This window comes from Pleurodeles waltl, chromosome 2_1 (assembly GCF_031143425.1).
Source record: "Pleurodeles waltl isolate 20211129_DDA chromosome 2_1, aPleWal1.hap1.20221129, whole genome shotgun sequence".
NCBI classification, from domain to species: domain Eukaryota; kingdom Metazoa; phylum Chordata; class Amphibia; order Caudata; family Salamandridae; genus Pleurodeles; species Pleurodeles waltl.
In genome coordinates this window covers 279,213,427-279,233,372 of record NC_090438.1, presented here as the reverse complement: position 1 = coordinate 279,233,372, position 19,946 = coordinate 279,213,427, and the positions used below count along the sequence as shown (strand labels likewise).

The window sequence follows — 19,946 nt, the reverse complement described above, 5'->3', positions numbered from 1 at the left end:
CTGTAGGACCCTTAACTTGATGACAGGGAATGATTCAAGCTGGTGACAGCATGAAAGATACTAAGGTTCGGTAATCGCAGTTACAGGTAAGAAACTTGTTTCATCTCAATAAATACATATGCCCATGACATTCACATTTGCTAGAGAAAAAGCACATCAGTTACAGTGCTTATTCAACTTACACAGAACGATTGTGTATTAATGTGCTTTAAACATGATCTCTTTCCATTGCTTATTCCCTTTTCATCCAATATTATACTATGTCCTTGTTCAACAGTCTCTATGCCGTTGAATGTTTGCACAACACAAATCCCGCCGGTCTGACACTGGGCTACATGATGCTTGCCTATCAGCTCCTCTCTCCCTTTCCAGGTGTTCATTTTCCTCCCTCTCACTGAACCCCTAATTACGAGTCCATCGGTCCTAGGACCGCCAGACTTGCAGTGGCAGTCGGACGGCTGCCAATGCGGCGGTCTGGCCTCCACATTATGACCGTGGCAAAAGCGCCACGGTCGGAACGCCGGCGCAACCACTTTTTCGACGGCCTGGTGGTGCCGGTAGTCTCAATGCACCAGGGCAGCGCTGCAAGCCGGTTGACAGTTGCACTGCCATGTAAAAGCTGGCGGAAATAGGGTGCGTTGGCTCCACGGGGCCCATGCACTTGGCATGGGCAGTGCAGGGGCCCCCATGGCCAGCCCATGCTTGACAGACAAAGAAAAGCCTGATGGGTGCTGCTACACCCAACGCACTGGCACATTGCCACCGGCTCTTATTATGAGCCGGCATCAATGTTGTGGGCTGTTTCCCGCTGGGCCGCCGGTCGCAAGCTGTGTTTCCATCCGTTGGCCCAGCGGGAAACTCTTAATAACCCTTGCGGTCTGATCACCGCACTGGCGGTTTTATGACTGCACGGCTTTGGTGGACGGGCATTTCTGTCCACCGAAGTTGTAATGAGGGCCTGAGTGTCTTTCCCTTCCTCTTTCACTCATACAGTTATCGTGCCTCCTTCTCACCTCTCTCACTTTCTACTCCCAGATCTTTTTGAGGTGAGCTGAGCATAAAGCGCTATATTAAAATCTAGCATAATATAACTCACTAGCTATCTGACAAGCTATCTCATTAGCATACTGTCTCTTTTACTTTCTCTGTATACAGAGCCTACACACTCTGTTTTACTCACTCTCACCACACACTCTTCTATAAATCACTAGAAACTGCAAAGATGAGGAGGAAGATTGTGCATTTTTCTGCAGTGTTTGCACTCTTTGATTTAACTATGCTTCATGTACCTTATTGCACAGTAATAAACCTATTAATGGTATCCTTGCATTAATTTAATAATAATGGCATTCTGTGCCAGCCACGGGTAATTTGACCCTCAAATATACAGGTTATGCACAGATCACTGCATTGTATGCTTTGACCTTCGGGGGCTATCTTACTGGAATATGTTGAAATAGAGATTCCCAGAGTAAAAACAAGCATTGGCAAAGCCAATAGGTCTTGTACGATCTATTGGCTTTGTCAGCGCTTTTTAGCGTCGAATCTGCGAGTGCATGCTCTAGCGCATGTGTCTCGCTTGCGAGAGACTGTTGTGTTCAGTAAAGGGCTTGGAGCCCGCCTGTCACTCGCCATTTGTTGGTTTGCATCGCACTCTTCTTTACAACCTCGTAATTCATCACGGCACGCCTGGCATCATTTCTGTTTTTTTCTGTGTGGAGCAGGGATCAAGCACTAATTAGTGCCCGTCTGCTGCTCCTGACATGAACAAGGTACTGTTCTTTTTATAAACGTCTACTGCCCCGCAAACAGAAGGCTTGTGACTGGCAAAAATGTGTCCAGCAGGACAAACAAAATTGCAAAGTTTTATTTTTTAAATCTAACTTTTTTTATTTTGCCAAGTCATCTTTTTTCAATTTCTACACATGTTCTAAATATGCGAGACCCATTACATTGCAAAAACTTGTTTAACAATGTTGTCCAGCAGCTGAAAATAAATAAATTTAAAAAAACACTATGACGCGGTCAGGTGTATCACTTTTCTTTTTTTTCTTTTTTACTTTTACCAATGTTTCACCACATTTACGCTGCTGTACTACATTGATAAAAACACATTGACGAAGCCAGTAGAACTCACGTAGCAGAGACCAATTGGTTTTACCAATGCTTGTTTTACTTACAATCTCTACCATTTCAGCGTTTTTTCTAGTGCTAGGAGAGAAGACCGTGCATCTCTTTCAACCGCATGCGCTGTTTCCTAACACTTTATGGTGCACATGTTTAACAGTTATGTGCCTAGAAGCCACCATCAGATTATCTCTCCGCCTGTGTGAACCACCATTCACCCCACACACTTTCACCAAACATCTTGCTCTTCAGGAGACACTACCTGAGTTGGCTGCTAATAAAAACATCATCTAGGCAGACCTACAATCTTCTCTCCGACTCAGAAGCCTACAAACATAAACCAGTTTCAAACAAACCCATTTTTTTAAAGCATAAAAGATTTTATTCACGGCCAAATAATCCTGTAAACTAGGAAACAAGTATTAATACAAAATCAAGTAATTGACAAACGAATCATTATTTTTGTTACAATGTACACGTTAAGCAATGGGAGTAAACACAGTAAAAGCAGGCAACAAGCACATAAAATATACATGTATTTGCCTGATACAATATTCGATCCAACCCCTTATTGTACAACCATAAACCAAGTTAAAACAACCTGTTTTTTGCCTAAACATTTATAGCAAAAATGCAAAAAATCCTACAAATTAGAAAACGTAACAAAAATAAAGTAAGTATAGATTAGTTCCAAGGGTTAATTATTCAATTAAAAACACAGACTGCATGGGAACAGCCTAAAGAAACCTGAATGTGTTTATAGGTCCGTAATAGTTAAAAGAAACATGATGCTAAATAAAATATTTGTTCTTCAAATTCTGCAGATGCTAAAAAGCTTCATATTTTAGGTTGCTCAGTATAGAAATAAAAAGTTAGGAGTGTCCATTGGGTTGTATCACAGAACCACGCATGGCAGAACCATGCATGGCTTAACGCGGTTGGAACCACGACTGCGTCTTTACCAGGCATGCCTTTACAACAAATTTTGTTGTAAAAGCATGCTTAGTAAAGGTATATGTGGTAAGGACATGCATGGTTGTGTGATGCAACACCCTGCCCGCCCCCGCCCTGAACCCTAAAACCTACCCCGCCCTGTCCTAAAAACTACCCCAACCTCACCTGCCCTGAACCCTAAAATCTAACCCGATCTGTCCTAAACAAGCCCCACTTACCTGGCCACTGCGTTACTCTACCTCGATCCCCACCCTAAACCCTAAAAGCTACCCTGCCCTTTCCTAAAAACTACAAAAAAGGAGAGAGAGGGCCCCCCCACGTAACCTACCCACTCTAGGGGCCACATTACCGTATCACAGTGATATGAAAAGTATTACCCCCTGGGGGAAATATACTATACACCCCACAATACTCTTCTCAAAACACCCATTTAGTCTAATGATCAATCTTAATAAGGGAATGTCGAAAATATTATTTATTAAATAATCCCATTCAAAAATATGTAAAAATATATATAAAAACCCAGTAATTAAAAATTTCAAGAGACCCCAGAAGGGATCTCTGTACAATCTCTGGCCTAACAAAAATGGGAGCCAAGACACCCTCCCCCGTCTATCGTCTCTTGCTGTCCCAATAAAGGTATGCAGTGGCCAGTTTATTCGTGCATAACATTTCTCATAAAATTTCTCATCTATTCTTGGCAAGTTCCAATGGGTCCAGCTATCCAGATTGTGTTGACGTGTTTTGGTGGTCTCTCACCAATCTTTCCTCACCTTCCTCAGGACGATTTTATATTCTCCCCATACATAATCTCAAGTCTGTACAAGAATAAAAAAAGACCATAAAATACACAAATTCCACTATACTACAACCCCCATTACTTTAGACACTCTAATTTAATGCAGATGTGTTCCAGATGTCCCAAAGGAATCACATCATGGTTTCAGAGGTGAGATTCTTTAGAGCATGTCACTGCTAGGCAGTAGGCAGTGCTGCACAGGCACAAATTCAGGATCATGGGACTGTACACTCTCCAATGCACATGTAACAAGCAGTTGCAATGTAATAGGTATCATATTTGTGAGAGTTGGGGCTATTCGTGTAGTAAATGACAATGTCTTTTACCCATGTGTTTTTGTTTGGAGTGGATGTATGTGGCGTGGAGTGGAACTATGTGGGTTGAATTGAAATTGTTAGTTGTGGAATTGTATGGGGGTGAAATTGTGTGGTGTGTACTGTATTTGGATGGTGGAGTTATGTGGTATGGTAAATAGATAGGGATGAGAGATGCATTGATTTTGGATCTTTAGTACAGTAACTAAATAATGTAAATGTGCTCGAGACTGTTATTGTGGCTTGATGTTCTTTTTACAAGTGTGCATACAATTTGTTTAATTTAAATGGCCCATAGAGAAGAGTTACAAGTTGGCTACCAATCAATTGCTCCTCACAGGGTAATGGAATGGTTTGTTCCATTGTTGTACTTGTTTAGGAACAGAATCCGACTTTCACTTTTGTAACGGTTAGGCTACTCAAATTGCTTCCTCTTGCTCTTTCCTCCTTTAATGATATTCTGCAGACCCTCTTCCGCTCATGTGAGGACTTCTTGTTGCCTCCCATCCTATGGAGACAGGGCCACACTGGAGTTCCACATCTACTCTAATGCAGTCTGTAACTCCTTGTGCTGAGTTGTAAAACATTGCTGGTTTAACATGTGACAGAAAGTATGCAAAGGCTCTGAGTATCTGTGCCATGGAGTTTTATGGACACCACTGCCAAGACCTTGTGTAGATGCCCTTCCTCAGGTTTATGGGCTTGTGACTTTCTGTTAGGCCTGGCATCCTTGGTGTGGTTTCCCCAGACTTTTTTCCTTCATACATCTTGTTTTGCCGGCCATGTCTTTGCTGGCTTTAGGATTCTGGGCACTTTACCACTGCTAAAGTGCACATTCTCTCTGTTTAAAACATGGTAACATTGGCTTATCCACAATTGGCATATTTAATGTACTTATAAGTCCCTAGTAAAGTGCACTTCCTGTGGCCAGGGCCTGTAAATTGAATTCTACTGGTGGACCTGCAGCACTGAATGTGCCACCCACTTTAGTAGCCCTTCAAACATGTCTCAGGCCTGCCATTGCAGAGCCTGTGTGTGTGCACTTTTAACCTGCCATGGCAACCTGGCAAGTTAACCCTCTTTCTGGGTCCACACCTTTCTTTTTTAATACATACACGTCATCCCTGAGGTAGGACCTAGACAGCCCAAGGGCAGGGTGCAGTGTATTTTAAATGTAGGACAGGTACTTCTAAGTTTTACATGTCCTAGTAGTGAAAAATTCTTAAATTCGTTTTTCACTACTATAAGGCCTATCTCTCCCATTGGATAACATCAGGATTACCTTATTACATTTTATAAGTGTGATTTCCAATTGGGAAGAGATGGGACACTCATATTTGGTGCCTCTGGAATCACAATTTACAATCACAACTTATGGTGAAATTGGATTTTGAACTGTAATTCCGAAAATGCCACCTTTAGAAAATCAACAATACAAAAGGATGATGGACAGAGTGTTGATACTTTTCAAACATTCACCCCCAGTCACAGATCCGGGTTTAATCCATTGTTCTTTTGCTCACCATGCTGCCGCAGTTTAGACCCAGCCATATACAAATCAGTCTTGACCCTCTTCCCCATGGGAACAGTCCAGCACAAACTTCCAAGCCAGGTCCTCCCTGTCCCTCAAACAAGCATCCTGGGACCAGTTTCAGGGTATCACCCTTCATAGCTTGAATCCGTGGCACAATGAGCACGCGAGCAACTTTAGCAACACAAAACAACTATGGACGGAGAGCTGAAACCTTTCAAACACTCACCCCCAGCCACAGATCTGGGTTGAATCCATTTTTCTTTTGCTCACCATGCCACCCCAGTTTGGACCCAGCCATATGCAAATCAGTGTTTGCCCTGTTTCCCCTGGGAACAATCAAACCTGAACAGCCAGGCCAGGTTCTCCTTAGACTGAAACAAGCATCCTGGGGCCAGTTTTAGGGTATCACCCTTCATCAGCCAGGCTAGCTTGAATCCAGTGGCACAGTGAACACGGGACCCACGTCTGGGCATACTCTTCCCACTTATGGCAACTTTGACAACAGAAAAGGATGATGGATCGAGTGCTGAAACTTTTCAAACACCCCCAGATCTGGCATTTGCTTACATCAACTATTTGGTGCCTTCTGCCTGTCTCTATATTCATGTATATGGTGAGTGACAGCTGGGCATTGTGTATTCCCTTCAGATAGCCACAAACAAAAAGAGCTTAGGTGTGACTGATGGGCCATCCTGGGCAGGATGGGAGGGAGGAGCTGACACCCGCACCTGATTGGGCTGTGTCCTGCACCCACATAAAGGGCTGCATACCCCCTGTAGTGAGTCTGGAGCCAGGACAGGAAGAGCAGGGACTCTGTACACTCCAAAGGCCTTTCTTTGAAGTCTCCCCCACTTCAAAGGCACAACTGGGTATACGTCCTGGACCTCAGACACCATCAACTCAGTACACTTTTGGACTTGTGGATACTCTGCCAGGAAGGAGGACTGCTATGTTGCTGAAAGGACAGTCACTCTGTTGGACTTGCTGAACTCCTGCCCTGCTGACCTGCTGCTTGATTGCCCTCCTAACCTGGGAGTAAGAAGAACTAGACCTGCATCTCTACAACCCCGAACCAAATTGACTTCAAGAGGTTACTGGTTTACCTCCTGTTCTTAAGAAGGCTCAGGGACACAGAAGACCTCAAACTCATTGCTTACAGCACCTGAATTCTGCCATCTGAGATTATTGCCCTGCTAGGTTATGCCAATCCAGTCCTGGGCCCTAGGAGGTGGATGTAAAGTGCTGCAACTGCTAAAATCCACGCATCACCATCATTGCACCACTTCGAACTGGCACATCTCCAATGATACCAACATATCAAAGTTGCTGCAAGGATCGAGGACACTGCATCGCCCCGACGCATCACTGCTGCTGTGAGGATCGAGAAAGCCAAATATATTGGAACAAGGTGAATATTTAATAGAAGATGTTTTAACAGATGTGGAGTATCGGAAGCAAATGTCTTTTTGAAGGAAATTTAGTAGGTGTGGAGTATCTGAACAATAAATCTGTTTGGAGTAAATTTTGCAATTTAGAGCCCGATGTAAAAAAAAACTTTTTCCGTTGCAAATCACAAAATTACAGGCTTTGTGACCACAGAAAGCTATGTCACAATGTACAAAAGTTATTTGGGGTGCCAGAAGAATATTTTGAATTAGCAAAGTAACATGCGAATCATTCTGATTCACAAATACAATGGGGCGACATGGTCCCTATTCTCCTGTGTGCAAGGCACTATGAAATGTAGCAGCGCCAAATGGTCGCAAACAATTGATGCGTTAGACACCCCATTTGGGTGGGCAACCGAGTTACAAAGTCGAAAGTGTCCCACGGTTATGAGTGGTTTTGAGCAGGTTAGACATGAGTTAATTTCTAAATGTCTGCATGTATTACATGGAGGTCATTTTTTCAGTGTTGTGTAATTGTCTTTTTTGCATACTTTTTGTGTTAGTTTTCGCTCTCTGTGTGTGAAGTAATAATTTAGTAAAAAGAACCTGTTTGATCCTATGTTTTTATTTTTTAGGAAAAGGAGGAGCTGTTTTTGCGTGCTTTGTGTTTGTGTCACACTGTACGAATTAAAGAGCACGATCAGGTTGATGGACGACCCTTAACCTCAGAGCGTAAATATTCCTACATTTCATCTTCTCCTGATGAAATTGCATTGGTGACAGGAGCTAAAAAGTAAGTTCATCATTTAGGTTTAGTTGAAGAATGTCCTACTTCTTGGAATACTATTGTATTTTTATATATTCTTTAATGCCTAGTACACGTGGTATTATCAACATATGTTTTTAATTTTTATATTTCTTTTTTTTCATTTATGCATGCGTGCTTCTAGACTGCATCTTTAGTGCGTCTGCAGGACAGAATGGCTGCAAATGCAAGAGTGTTTATTGGTGGAGTGGGGGTGAGGGGTCATAGGTGACCACAGCGGGGAGGGAAGCTTCAGAGATATCTGAGCATAGAGTTTTAGCCAGAAACTGTGCTGTCTTGATTGACTCTTTTCATGAAAGTTGATGCTTCTCAACTCCTTGGATGGCAGTGTTTTTTCACCCAGTTTTGCCTTACTTACTGGTTGGATTACTTCCTGTATGCCATGTATCACAGCAGCTACAGTAGAGAAACCTAAAGGCTATACATTCCATTATAAGGATGGCTCGTCCTGCACGGATAGCTCGTCTTGCGTTTGGATCGGGAGCGGGGAATGGGTGCTGCACGAGAGGTGGCCTAGAGTAAGGATCCTGGAAACTGAATGTTCGCTCTGAGGTGCTTCTAGCGCTCAGACCACTAACTGGGGAATATGCGTCCAACTTTCTTGATGCTTGCAGTGGTCACTGCTTATTTTCATAGGAAAAGGATGTCTTCCTAACTGGTAAAATGCCATGTTCTGTTACAGTTGCGATTGGCCAGCTTTATGGAGGATCCTAAAAGTCGGCAATCTCTTGTAAAAGAGTTTTATACCCGGTAATGATGTGGGGCACGAGAGCACCGAGGTGGCGGGGGCACGTGGGAGATCCAGTCCCCTAACCCTACTTTGTTGTGGCATTGGTGGATTTAGCTGCCCGGTAGCTCTCGTGTACATCTGCTGAGGGGCTTCTTTGGCTCGTGCCCACGAGGGTAGAAGAGAGTCCATCACAAACCCTCCAGCTTAGGATTCCTTTGCGCTCAGTGTTTTCCACAGGGTGATAATCATTGGGAGGGGGCAGCCCAAGTGGAACTCCTTTCATTGGCTGGTCTCCATGGATGTGGGACCTAAGGAAACAGAGACCTCATTTTGTTTTTGTCGAAAACGTAGTGATTCAATGATCAAGTGAAGCTGAAAATGTTTTGTCTGATCTTTTTCCGGCACAGATATGGTTTTACATATTTAGGAGTCGAGAATGAGTACATGAAAATACAAAATCAAAAACAAGAAACGGAAATGTGAGTAATGGCAACCACAAATCCTAAATAACTGTATTGTTACATATGTTGTGTACCTCACTGGTAAACCAGTTTCATAGCATTGCAGTGTCAAAAACACGGTGATGTCCAGTCAACCTGGAAGCTGATTTATACAGAAAGACCTGGTAACAAACAGACTGTAAAGAACGGGCAATGTAAATCATGTGGAAGACCGTAACTGCTGTAATTCAGCTGTAAAGATGATGTATTTTCTTTGGGATGCGCACATTTCCCTTTATGTTAGATAAAAAATCTTTGTGTTTCTTATTGGCTGATGAAAATCTGCCTCTTCCCTCCTGTGTCACTGAGAGGAACCTTTCAGTTGATTTTAAAAATTGGGTGTTTTTGTTTATATTGCTTTTTTCTTGCGTCTACAGCTGTATTTATTTAGATTACGGTATATAATTATGCAATTATATTTATCTTGTCCCGGTATAGAGTCATAGAACTATAAAGACAAAATGATAATGTGGACCAAAGGACAAAGATTGCACACAGTAATGGGTGTAGCTAGAGTTCTGAAGCACGATGTGTTCTGGGGTCTTCATCGTATATGGTCAGGTTGTCCTTCCCCCAGTGGTCACCGTGGTGACCGCCAGTGGCGACCTACATTCCACCGTGCAGTGGCAGAGTCGCTTGTCGAATGTTTCCTCAGCAGAATACCCTGTTCACAAGAGACACTGCCACCCAACACAAAAATCCCGCTGTGCCGTCGGAGACATTTTCACCCAACACTCCTGTGCAGCGCCAGGCAGAGCAAGCATTTGCAAAGCCAATAGGCCTTGCTTGATTTTAAATTCCAGATCATACCTATGTGTGTGCTTGTGTGTGGGGTGTGCTCGTGTACATTCTGTGCGTGTTTCGTATATGCGCTAAGTATTACGTGTGGGTTGCTGCTGCTGGTGTTTTGTTCTAGCTTTGTAGACACATACACACACGTATTGCTTCGGTACTTTTCTGTTGATTCATTGTGCAATCAAGAATCCCCATACTCTTTCAGACCATACTGTGCTGAAACCTGTGTCAAAGAGTGAAATAATTTTTGGAACATTCCAAAATGTATAAAGTGCACTTTACACCCCATTCATGGCTGCCATTTATTACCTGACCAGGGCACGGGGGACCTGTTTATTTTACCTATATTAGGGCCCAGGGCACCCTCACTATGCAACTGCGAGATGCATTAAAATAAAGAAAAACAAAATGTTCAACTCCATTCACATTGGAGTAAGGATGGAAGACAGTGACAGGTGCTGGACCAAGAGGTGTGGGGGTGCTGCAGCACCCCCAGAATAACCACGCTGTAGTTCAGAAGGTGACTGTGCAATAAAGATGCCTTTAAATTATGTTGTTATTTTGTTACGTTTTCTGTGCAGGTTGTGCCTTTTGAAAAACGGCTTCATCTTTTAACACGAAGAATGATGTTTACTTTCTCTCACTGCAAAGTCGGAGGATTTTGTAAAGTGAACTACATGACAATCTTGCTTGGACTCAGGGAGTCTGAAAAGTAAGGCTGTAGGATGTCACACACACACACAAAAGTAAATACCGATATATTAACTGTGCAAATATTTCGGAATATATTACCAGTTAAGACAGGTCTGTAAATCTGAAGTGTGTGATGGAAACATTTTTTTTTTTTTAATGGTCAAAATATATTGAGACACTTAAAATAAATCAAGACACTTGGTGACCACAAATGATAAATATTCCCTGAAACTCGATTTCCACACATTGCCAGTGCGCTGTATTGTTTTTTCACCAAAACTGTACGTCTCTGCAAATTTAGTGGCAATTTCAATGGGAAGTGTGCTTGCTGTCTGTAAATGACAGTGTGCAACCACAGCATGCTTTAGTAATATATTTGCAACAGTATGCTCTAAAATGCGCCATTAGCTGCATACTACATCCTTACCACGGTGTTGCTGAATACATTTGGTACACTTGTTCTTTGTGTGACTCTTGCATTTTTCACAGACCTTATGATTTCAGTGATGTTATGTTGATAGCAGCACCCCCACATTGAAAATTGCACAAGCACCTCTGCAGACGGTAATGAGATATACCATCTGGATCCTCTATACACTTAAAAGCATACGTTAGGCTGGGTGTATGGATGTGGGGGGCCATTAGGGCTCAGCAGTTGCATTGCTTGCTTGGCTGTGTGCCCCAAAACATGACCCATTTAAGATGGTGAAAGAAAATGCCCACAAGAACAGTATATGGTAGTTGTGGCTCCACTCTAGGTGTTCACTGGTGGATGAAGGTGGCTGTATGGAAGGAGCGGAGCCCCATGCAGGTGACAGAGGAGCAGTGCCTGGCACTTCTGTAACAGCAGGCTTTGGTCCCCAAGCTGAGGATGACTGCCTCTGAGGAGCAGATGCTGTCTAGCTCCCAGCAGATAAAGGCTTATTGGTGTGCTACCAGATGGAGAATGTGGGGACTTTTGGACTGACGTAGTGCAGGGGTTCTGGGACGTTGTACCCTGTTTGGGAAAGAATGGACCTTATTTGCAGGTCTGTTTAAGGATCTGCTGGCGGGTATACTGCTCTAGCAGCTCTCCCAGTTGCTCGGGTACATTGGACTAAAAGCCTCAGAACGCAGAAGTAAAGCACAACATGCTTACAGGCCGAGAGGCATGCAGCAGTTTACTGTGCATGAGGTGTAATTCCTCACTAGCTCCACTAAAACCCTGCGTCCGGATGGTTCGTTGCACACCACCCTCCATTGAGCAACACAGGTCGGTGCGTGCTCCATGGAAGGCGACGTGCAGTGACACAGGTGGAGGAGAGACAGCTTGAAGGTGCATGAATGGGCCAGGTATTGAAACATATGGGAGGATTTGGGGTAAGGCTGCTATCTGAGAGCTGGCCCACGCCTCTACGTATGGTGCAGTGATGTGCGGTCCTTAGGATGTTATCAGCAGAAGATAACTCCTAACTGACTGCTGCTTGGACTGCACCCCTCCTGCTTTCACTAGCATGCCTTTCCATTGCAAAATGTGCACATGTGGTAAATGACGTTGGCGATGTCCAATGTCCATTTGTTTCTGGAAGGACTCTTACAGCATGGACTCCAGCTGAAGACAGTGCTAAAAAAAAAAAAAGTTAACATCTCCGATATGATGTAGGATGAGCCAAAAGTACGACGACAGGCAGTGGCTGAATGCGGTGAGCATAATCAAGCCAACGAGTCTTTGAGAATTGCAGTAGTTTTGGCTTTAAAGTGCTAACACATGTAAGCATAAGCACGCCAAAGTCCACATTTGTGCGTGCTCGTGTATGAATTCGTGAGCCGAGGGTAGGAGTAGGGAACAGCGGTATGCAGGTAGTTGTAGGAAAGCAGTGGTGAACAGGTGCGGGGAGGATGGCAGTGGTGAGCATGTGTCTGAAGCAGACGAGTAGGCAGGTAGTCAAAGGGTGGAGGTGAGCGGAGCACGATGCAGGAGGCCAGTGATGAGAAGATGCTCCAAGAGTAGAGATGAGCAAGTGTTAGGTGGGCAGCAGTGATGAGTAGGTGGTGACTGGTTGTGAGAAGGGTAACAGTGGTGGGCAGGTGGGTGCAGGGCATTATAAGCAGAAGGTCGATGAGTACAGGTCAACTGTGCTTTTGGTATGGCGATAGCAATGAACAAATCTTACGACTGCAGAGGTGAGATAGTCTTAGACTTGTAGAGTTTGTGTGCAGTGGTAGGAGCTTTTATTAAAGCATGAGGTAGGCCAATAGCAAGCAGGGAAGAGGGTACAAATAAACAAGTGATGGGAGAGTCCTATGAGTGTCCTATGTGTAACAATGATGGGCTGGTGGTAGAAGGCCAACAGTGGGGACAGGTGATATGGAGGCTGCCATAACGAAAGGATGAGATGGTGAGCAGGTGGAAGGAGGGCAGCGGAAGGCAAGTGATGGAATGATAGGTGGTCGTGATCAGGTGGTCAGAAGGCAGCAAAGAGTTGTGAGCAGGTCACGGACACTGGCATCATCCATATAATTTCACCAAAAGCGTTCACTTTATTGCACAATCATTGATGAAAAAACGGTGTCAAGGTCTACATCATAAACCTAGTAACATGAGTTTAAGGTATGCATGCTGAGACTAAAACATCACCATTGGGATTTAGGCTGGGTCTGTAGTCGTGCCTATGATTGTGTGGGCATGTTTGCACACATACTTGTGTGTTGTAGATATGCTTATTTGTGCTTGAATTTGTGTTTATTGCTTAGTTCGTTATATTATTTTGCGTGAGACTCCCTAGATGAGCGATGTCACCTCCGCTGCCCCAGGATATTAGTGAAATTACATCACTGAAGTTATTAAGTTTTGGCAAGCATGTCACATATCCTCTTCATGCTATGATTGGCTCGTTTCTTGGAAACAGCCTTTATTTTCAGCCAAATTGATGAGGTCTCCACATCCCTCTGCACACTGGATAGCCTTGTGCAGCACTGAGATCCTTTTGATTTCAGCTGTTGAATGTGTTTACCTTTGTCAGTGGGAATCATCTGGCGTGCACTGGAGTTTAGTGAGTCTGAAGCATGAATGTTGCAGTTGGCACAACAGTGTTCAGCACCTCTTAAGAGGGTTAACAAGGATTATCAAAGTGAAGATCTTCTACCCACTGAGTTTGTCAGATGAGGAAACCAAAACCCTTGCCTACTATAGTACTCTGAAAAACCATGTAAACCAGGGTCTACAGGTTTTAGCACAATGTAAGACAAATCCAGCTGTAAAGACCTGTTGACTTTAATATGCGTTCTTCACAACAAATAAGGCTGGCCTACTGTGATTGTCGTAAATTTCCGTAATAATAAGATTGAACCTATGGCAGCTGATATAACCTTTCCAAATAAGCAATCAGGTGAATAGCCTTGAGCACAGACTGGCCTCCAACTCAAGCCTATTGTATTCTGCAAAGCATTCCCACAAGGCAGCTATTGGTATACAGTCATAAAATCACAAGTATGTACAAAATTACAGTTGGCAGAACAATATGCAAGCCTTGCTAAAATAACATAACACGTATTCTCAAAGTGCAAATCTTCTTTTGTTAGTTTGTCGGAGGGCGAAAACAACACCAAAATGTTTGTGTGCTATGGTACCCTTGAGGCTTTTTGCAGTATATTACCTCTCTAGAAGCTTTAAAACGGTAATGACAATCCATCCTCAAAGATGCATTGCCTTATGCATTGCCTTTAACATATGATTTTCACTATAAATATGTTATCTGTAAAATAAACAGGTCTGTAGCCTTGATCATTAGTTTGTCACTATATTCAAAGCAGTCATGTTGTATTGAGCACATGCTTGCTCACACAAGGCAAATAGTGCAGTACAAGCACTCCTTTACTGCAGGAGCACACAACTTCTACCTAGTTGAAATCTGTACTCTAGTAAATGTTAACATTTGGATGGAGCCAATACCCCTCTCTCAGCATTCTTCTCAAAATGCTTTCTGTTGATTACACAGTCTAATAATACTAATGTTTTTCACTTTTGAGAGGTACTTGGTTGTTTTTATTTCATGACAATAGATTTGGCACAAATAATGTTGTAGCCCCTTAAAGATAAGCCGAGTCATAGAATATAACAGGATTTCATGCTTTGGGAGTTGTTTATATTTGAAGGTATAAACAGTGCAAGGACTCCAGGGCATCAAGCAGAACCAGGAATCTGGCCGGCACCCCAGTGTAATATGCTACATTTGTCCTGTTGTAGTATGCAGAGATAGGAACACTTTAAACAGGACTCACATATTATGTGCTTTCCATTTGGAGCAGCAACCTGCAGGGCGTGAGAGAAGTTTCCTTATTTTTACTCCCAGCTGGGTCCAACAGAAATGCCTCACTTAAAGGGCCATCAGCCCTCCTTATGTTGGAGTTATATCCTAGCTGGGAGCCATCTGGAGCCTAATACCTAATTACCAATGTAATGGAAGTAAGCAAAGGCACTCAGCATGTTCCTACTTCACATGTGCATAAGAGAAAGTATGCATGCATGAATGTATATGCTACTTTTATAAAGCAAACGTAGTTACAAGGCAGCGGAGCGCTGTTACAGTTCAAATACAAGCCAGGCAACAATCAATAGGGGAGGAAGTTGTGGATATTTAACACATTGTAATGTAGCCTTCTATAAAGAGGGGAGTCTTTAACGCTTTTCTAAATTGAAGTGGGTTGGACTGGTTCTGATAGTTGCAGGAATATTTTTCCAGATCCTGGGTGCATTGATGGAAAAGACTTGCTGTCTTGTTTTTAATTTTTCACACTTCATAGTTTGCAGTCTGATGCTGTCCTTGCTGCAGCTATACCGAGAAACATCAGAAATGAGCATGTCTGCAATATAAGCCGGGGTGCTGGCTATGATGGCTTTGTAAATGATGCCATTAGTTTTGAAGAAAGTGTAGGCTGGCAAGGGGAGCCAATGGAGTTCTGTTAGTATGTGGTGACGTGATCCTATTTCTTCATATCCTGGATGAGGCGTGCTGTGGCATGTAGGATGTCCCTAAGGGGTGGTGCAAGTGTGGAATCTGGGAGGCCATGGGGTAGGGCATTGCCACCAACCAGATGCAAGAGTACAAGGGCTTGAACAGCATTTCTGAAGTCACTTTTTGGAAGTAATAGTTTGACTTTCTTTAGAAGGGTGAGCCAGTATGAGGTCATCTCTGTTTCTGGCAGGGTGTTCTTTGAAGGTAAGGTTGATGTCCAAGGTGAATGTAAGTGCCTTGGCACATAATTAAGCGGATGTTTACTGTATAGTGTTTTGGGGGCAAATGCAAATAACAGAAATTCTTTCTCCAAACTATTATTTGCAGGCAGGTTTGGGGGTTTGTTCAACCCTTGTATGTAAGAGATCTGCGTGCACTATCAGAAAGTCAGCTGTATCTGTATGAGTATTTACACTTATAACGGTTTAAATAGCACTCATTCATTTTTGCACAATATCTTTTATAGCACTATTCATCCCAGTGTAGGGTGTCAGATCACTTTATAGCATACACGTGTAAATCAGTGTAAGGAAATGTTGCATTAGACAACAAAGATTACAAAGCATAGGAGTCAGGTATCCCCCATACTGGTAGGGACATTTTAAATGCAGCCTGTCTGTGACCAAGTAAGATTTACTGTCATGTCCTTATTTCCAATTTATTTGTGGAAGAGTTTTTAAAGAATTGACTTTCAGACGCGAATTTTGTGACCCCGCCCCTTGTGACTCCACCCCCTTTCTACTCTTAAACTTGACCCCCAATTTATTGGACCCTAGAACAATTATTTTTTGCATTTCAAGCGCCGTGTTCAAATTGAATGTAGTGTTTCAGATAATGCGTTAGCTGCGTGCGCCGTTCTATGGCAATAGAATGGTGAGACTGCCATCCAGTGGTAACGAGTGTAAACTGCAAGCAGCCGAAGTTGAGTCTGGTATTGCTTGCAGGGAAAGCGTACTTTTACGGTGAACTTCGAACAAAAAATAATTTTAAAAAATGACAAATAACAGACAGGTTTACTTTTATTCACTAACTGGTAAAAAAAAAATACTCGTAACAGGGTTACCTCGGAATGTACACGGAGGAGCAGTAAATCTTTTCACGGTACAAGTTGCTGTTCGGCCAATAAATGAAAATAAATTCTAGTACAACCTGTGCCCGAGCTCTCTTCAGCTATTTGGCTCACAGCAGCTGGTGGTATGTGGCAGGTCATTCCAGTTACACATGGACGGAATCCGTACTCCGATTGACGAAGGAAACTCGAAGTGTTGTGCAATATTTTAAATATAATGGCGGTTTTGGGCGAGTTCAAAGTATTGCGATACTTGATTTGTTAGATCTGTTTTAAGACACTGTTGCTGGAACTGCAGTGCCTGGAGATTAGATCAGTCCTAAATTGCACTTAAAAAAATAAATATCATTTTACTTTTTACTTTTCGTGTTGATTGACCTCTCAGTGACTACTTATCGTATGGCAGTATAACTGGATTTTCACGCAAAACGAACATATTATTGTAAAGCTCAAAGTGACTGTTGGGCGGTGTCGTCGGGTCTCCCTACACCTTCCTTGCCGCCCTCTAAGATAAATGTTATCCATGTCCTGACATCCCTACACACTCCAGGCTGTGCACCTGCCGGTCTGCTGCAGTCGGTGCCTTTCTTCTGACCTCAATATCCAACCGAAAATAAACCTTTGGTTGTATGATGAAATATCTCTGACAAAAATATCGGGGCACAAATATTGTTGAAATCGGATTGATCAATGACGATGCGCATGACAACAAGACATTTTTATACACCAACAAGACATTTTTATACACCAACAAGACATTTTCATACATAAACGAAGTCACATCACCATTGTTAGAGTCCCCTGTCGTGAATTATCTGTCAACCCCAGCATGTAGGTACATGGTCAGGAAGGCCCGAGGTTCAGGCCCTTGAAGGTTAATGGCTGACCGGTCGCAGGTGGCATACCACTTAGCCAGCAGCCAAACACACAAACAGGATAGCTTAGATTAGATCACACAAATAGGCAGCAACACTATAATGGTCCCTGGAGAATGGCACCAATAAAGCAGCCATGGCCAGAGGGATGCTTGCATTTCCAAAACATCTTAAAGTTAGATGCCACATGTAGTTAGGCACACTTAGCCAATCAGGACACAGCACACGCAGTGACCACATGCCCCTCTGGCCGGAAATCTGGACACTTACTCGCTGGCCCACATTGTGTCCACGCCAGGTTGAGGTCCACCTCTATTCCCTATCTGGAATTGTGCCTATGGCTCTGTGACAATTATTTGCATTTTTATGGTTTTATTGCATCCAGAGAAATGTATAAAAGTTGCTTCAATCCAATGTACAAAGAGAGACAGTCCTCATACCCCGGTTCTGTAACTACTCTCCTAGCCATAATGTTTAATTGAGCAAACTATTTCCTGTTTTGGCAGACGCCTCTTGCCTTTTGATTTTTAAGGTAAATTCTCATTCGAGCAACATTATCACCAAAAAATATCGAGGTCATGTATATTGACTTTACATACGCTGTATGCAAAGTCAAACATTTTGATAACAAAGGTATAGAAATCCACAATATCGTTAAATAAAAGTATAAATTACAAACGTAAAATAAAAATATAATCATTAAATTAATTACAACAATGACAATAAATAAAAAGTAAAGTTATTATTTATCCATAAATGGTGCAACAATATTAATAGAAAATAAGTATAATTACAAACACTAGATATTAAAAAATATGGGTTGGAATGCTACCATGTCGACTGCCAGTGGTTAGACTTATTGCAAGCATTCCTCCCATCATCTTTTGTTTGTTTGATGAAACACCCAAAGTGGCTGTGGGGTATTCCCTGACCTGTGTCTCTTGCTCACTGTGCCACTAGAACCAAGCTACACAGACTGAGGAGGTCTAAACAGGCTGAAACTGAACTTAGGTTGCTTGTGTTCCATTTCATAGAGGACCTGGCTTGGCCGTAAGGCTGTACTGGTTCTATTGAGGCAGGACCAAGACTGATTTGTATTTGACTGGGTCCAATCTTTGGTAGAATGGTGGTCAAAATAATGATTGTTTGGACGACTAGCATGAGCGATTGCCAGTGGTTAGACTTATTGCAAGCATTCTTCCCATCAGTTTTTGTTTGTTTAATGTTTTTAGACTCATTAATTACATATTTAAATTGCTTTTAGTGTGTAATCAAAATGTGCTGGGAATATTTTGTAAAAATTAAGGTCACTGGTAATGCCTATTTGTTTCATGCTGGTGTCCTTTATGCAGCCTCACAGCACAAACGTGCTTCTAATCTGCAGTAAATAAGTGATTAAAACATACACCCTCCTGGGCCATTCACACAAACAAAGAGGAAACTGCCACTGTGATGGAGGTTTACAACATACTGCTTTTGCAAAGGCAAGGAGCTACATTGTTGAGGCAGTAGGTGATATCTCTTAGTCTCTAAGGAGAACAGAACCCCCTTTCTAAAAATCGTGGGTGGACTCCAGAAACTTGTGTCAACCTCTGACTTGAGCCATGGATGGAGGCAAGGAGAAAAGTACAGTAACTATGTTTTAGTGCAGAGACACAGATTTGGACGTGAGGTGCTTGTTAGAAATGGGGTCTCTGGTTGGCAGTCAGCTTGCACTCTGTCCAAGCAGGGACCCTCATTCTAGTCAGGGTAAGAGAGTTACACTGTCAAGACAACCCCTGCCCACCCCCTTGGCAGCTTGGCACAAGCAGTCAGGCTTATCTCAAAGGCAGTTTGTAAAGTATTTGTACCAACACACACAGTAATACAGTGAAAACACTACAAAAGGGCGACAATACCAGTTTAGAAAAATAGCCAATATTTATCTAAATCAAACAAGACCAGAATGACAAAAATCTAACTTATACAAGCAAGATATGAATTTTTAAATTAAAAAGAGTCTTAATCCATAGACATTATAGGATGCTTTGTTTTTACACAAAATACATGGTATGCATAAAAAATAAAGCCACATGGGTGAACGTGTGTCGGAAAAGTAAGCAATGCGTCGATTCCTGAATCGCAAGTGAGGCAGGTTGCCGATTCTTCTCCAGTCGGGTAGGCGATGCGTCGTTTTATCTTTCCTACAGAAGAGCGATGTGTCGATTTCTGGACGAGCAGTCTCAGGTCCGTGCAGGCTCACTGTGGTTTTGATGCCCAGCGAAGATGCATGCAAAACCCTGACGCACAGTGGTGAAGAGCTGCGCTGCGTGGGTGATGTTGATTTTTTTCAGCCGCAAGCGGGTGTT

General features: G+C 42.9%; 1 protein-coding gene across 4 annotated transcripts in view; it reads left to right on the top strand.

Annotated features, from left to right (window-relative positions):
- ATP11C (ATPase phospholipid transporting 11C) overlaps positions 1-19,946 on the top strand; it is a 589,522-nt gene that overhangs the window by 412,354 nt on the left and 157,222 nt on the right. For all 4 annotated transcript variants that reach the window (XM_069212455.1, XM_069212454.1, XM_069212452.1 and 1 more), the window contains exons 14-15: positions 7,752-7,909; positions 9,080-9,151. In XM_069212455.1, coding sequence (XP_069068556.1) covers positions 7,752-7,909; positions 9,080-9,151 — 230 coding nt within the window. The remainder of the gene's footprint in view (positions 1-7,751; positions 7,910-9,079; positions 9,152-19,946) is intronic.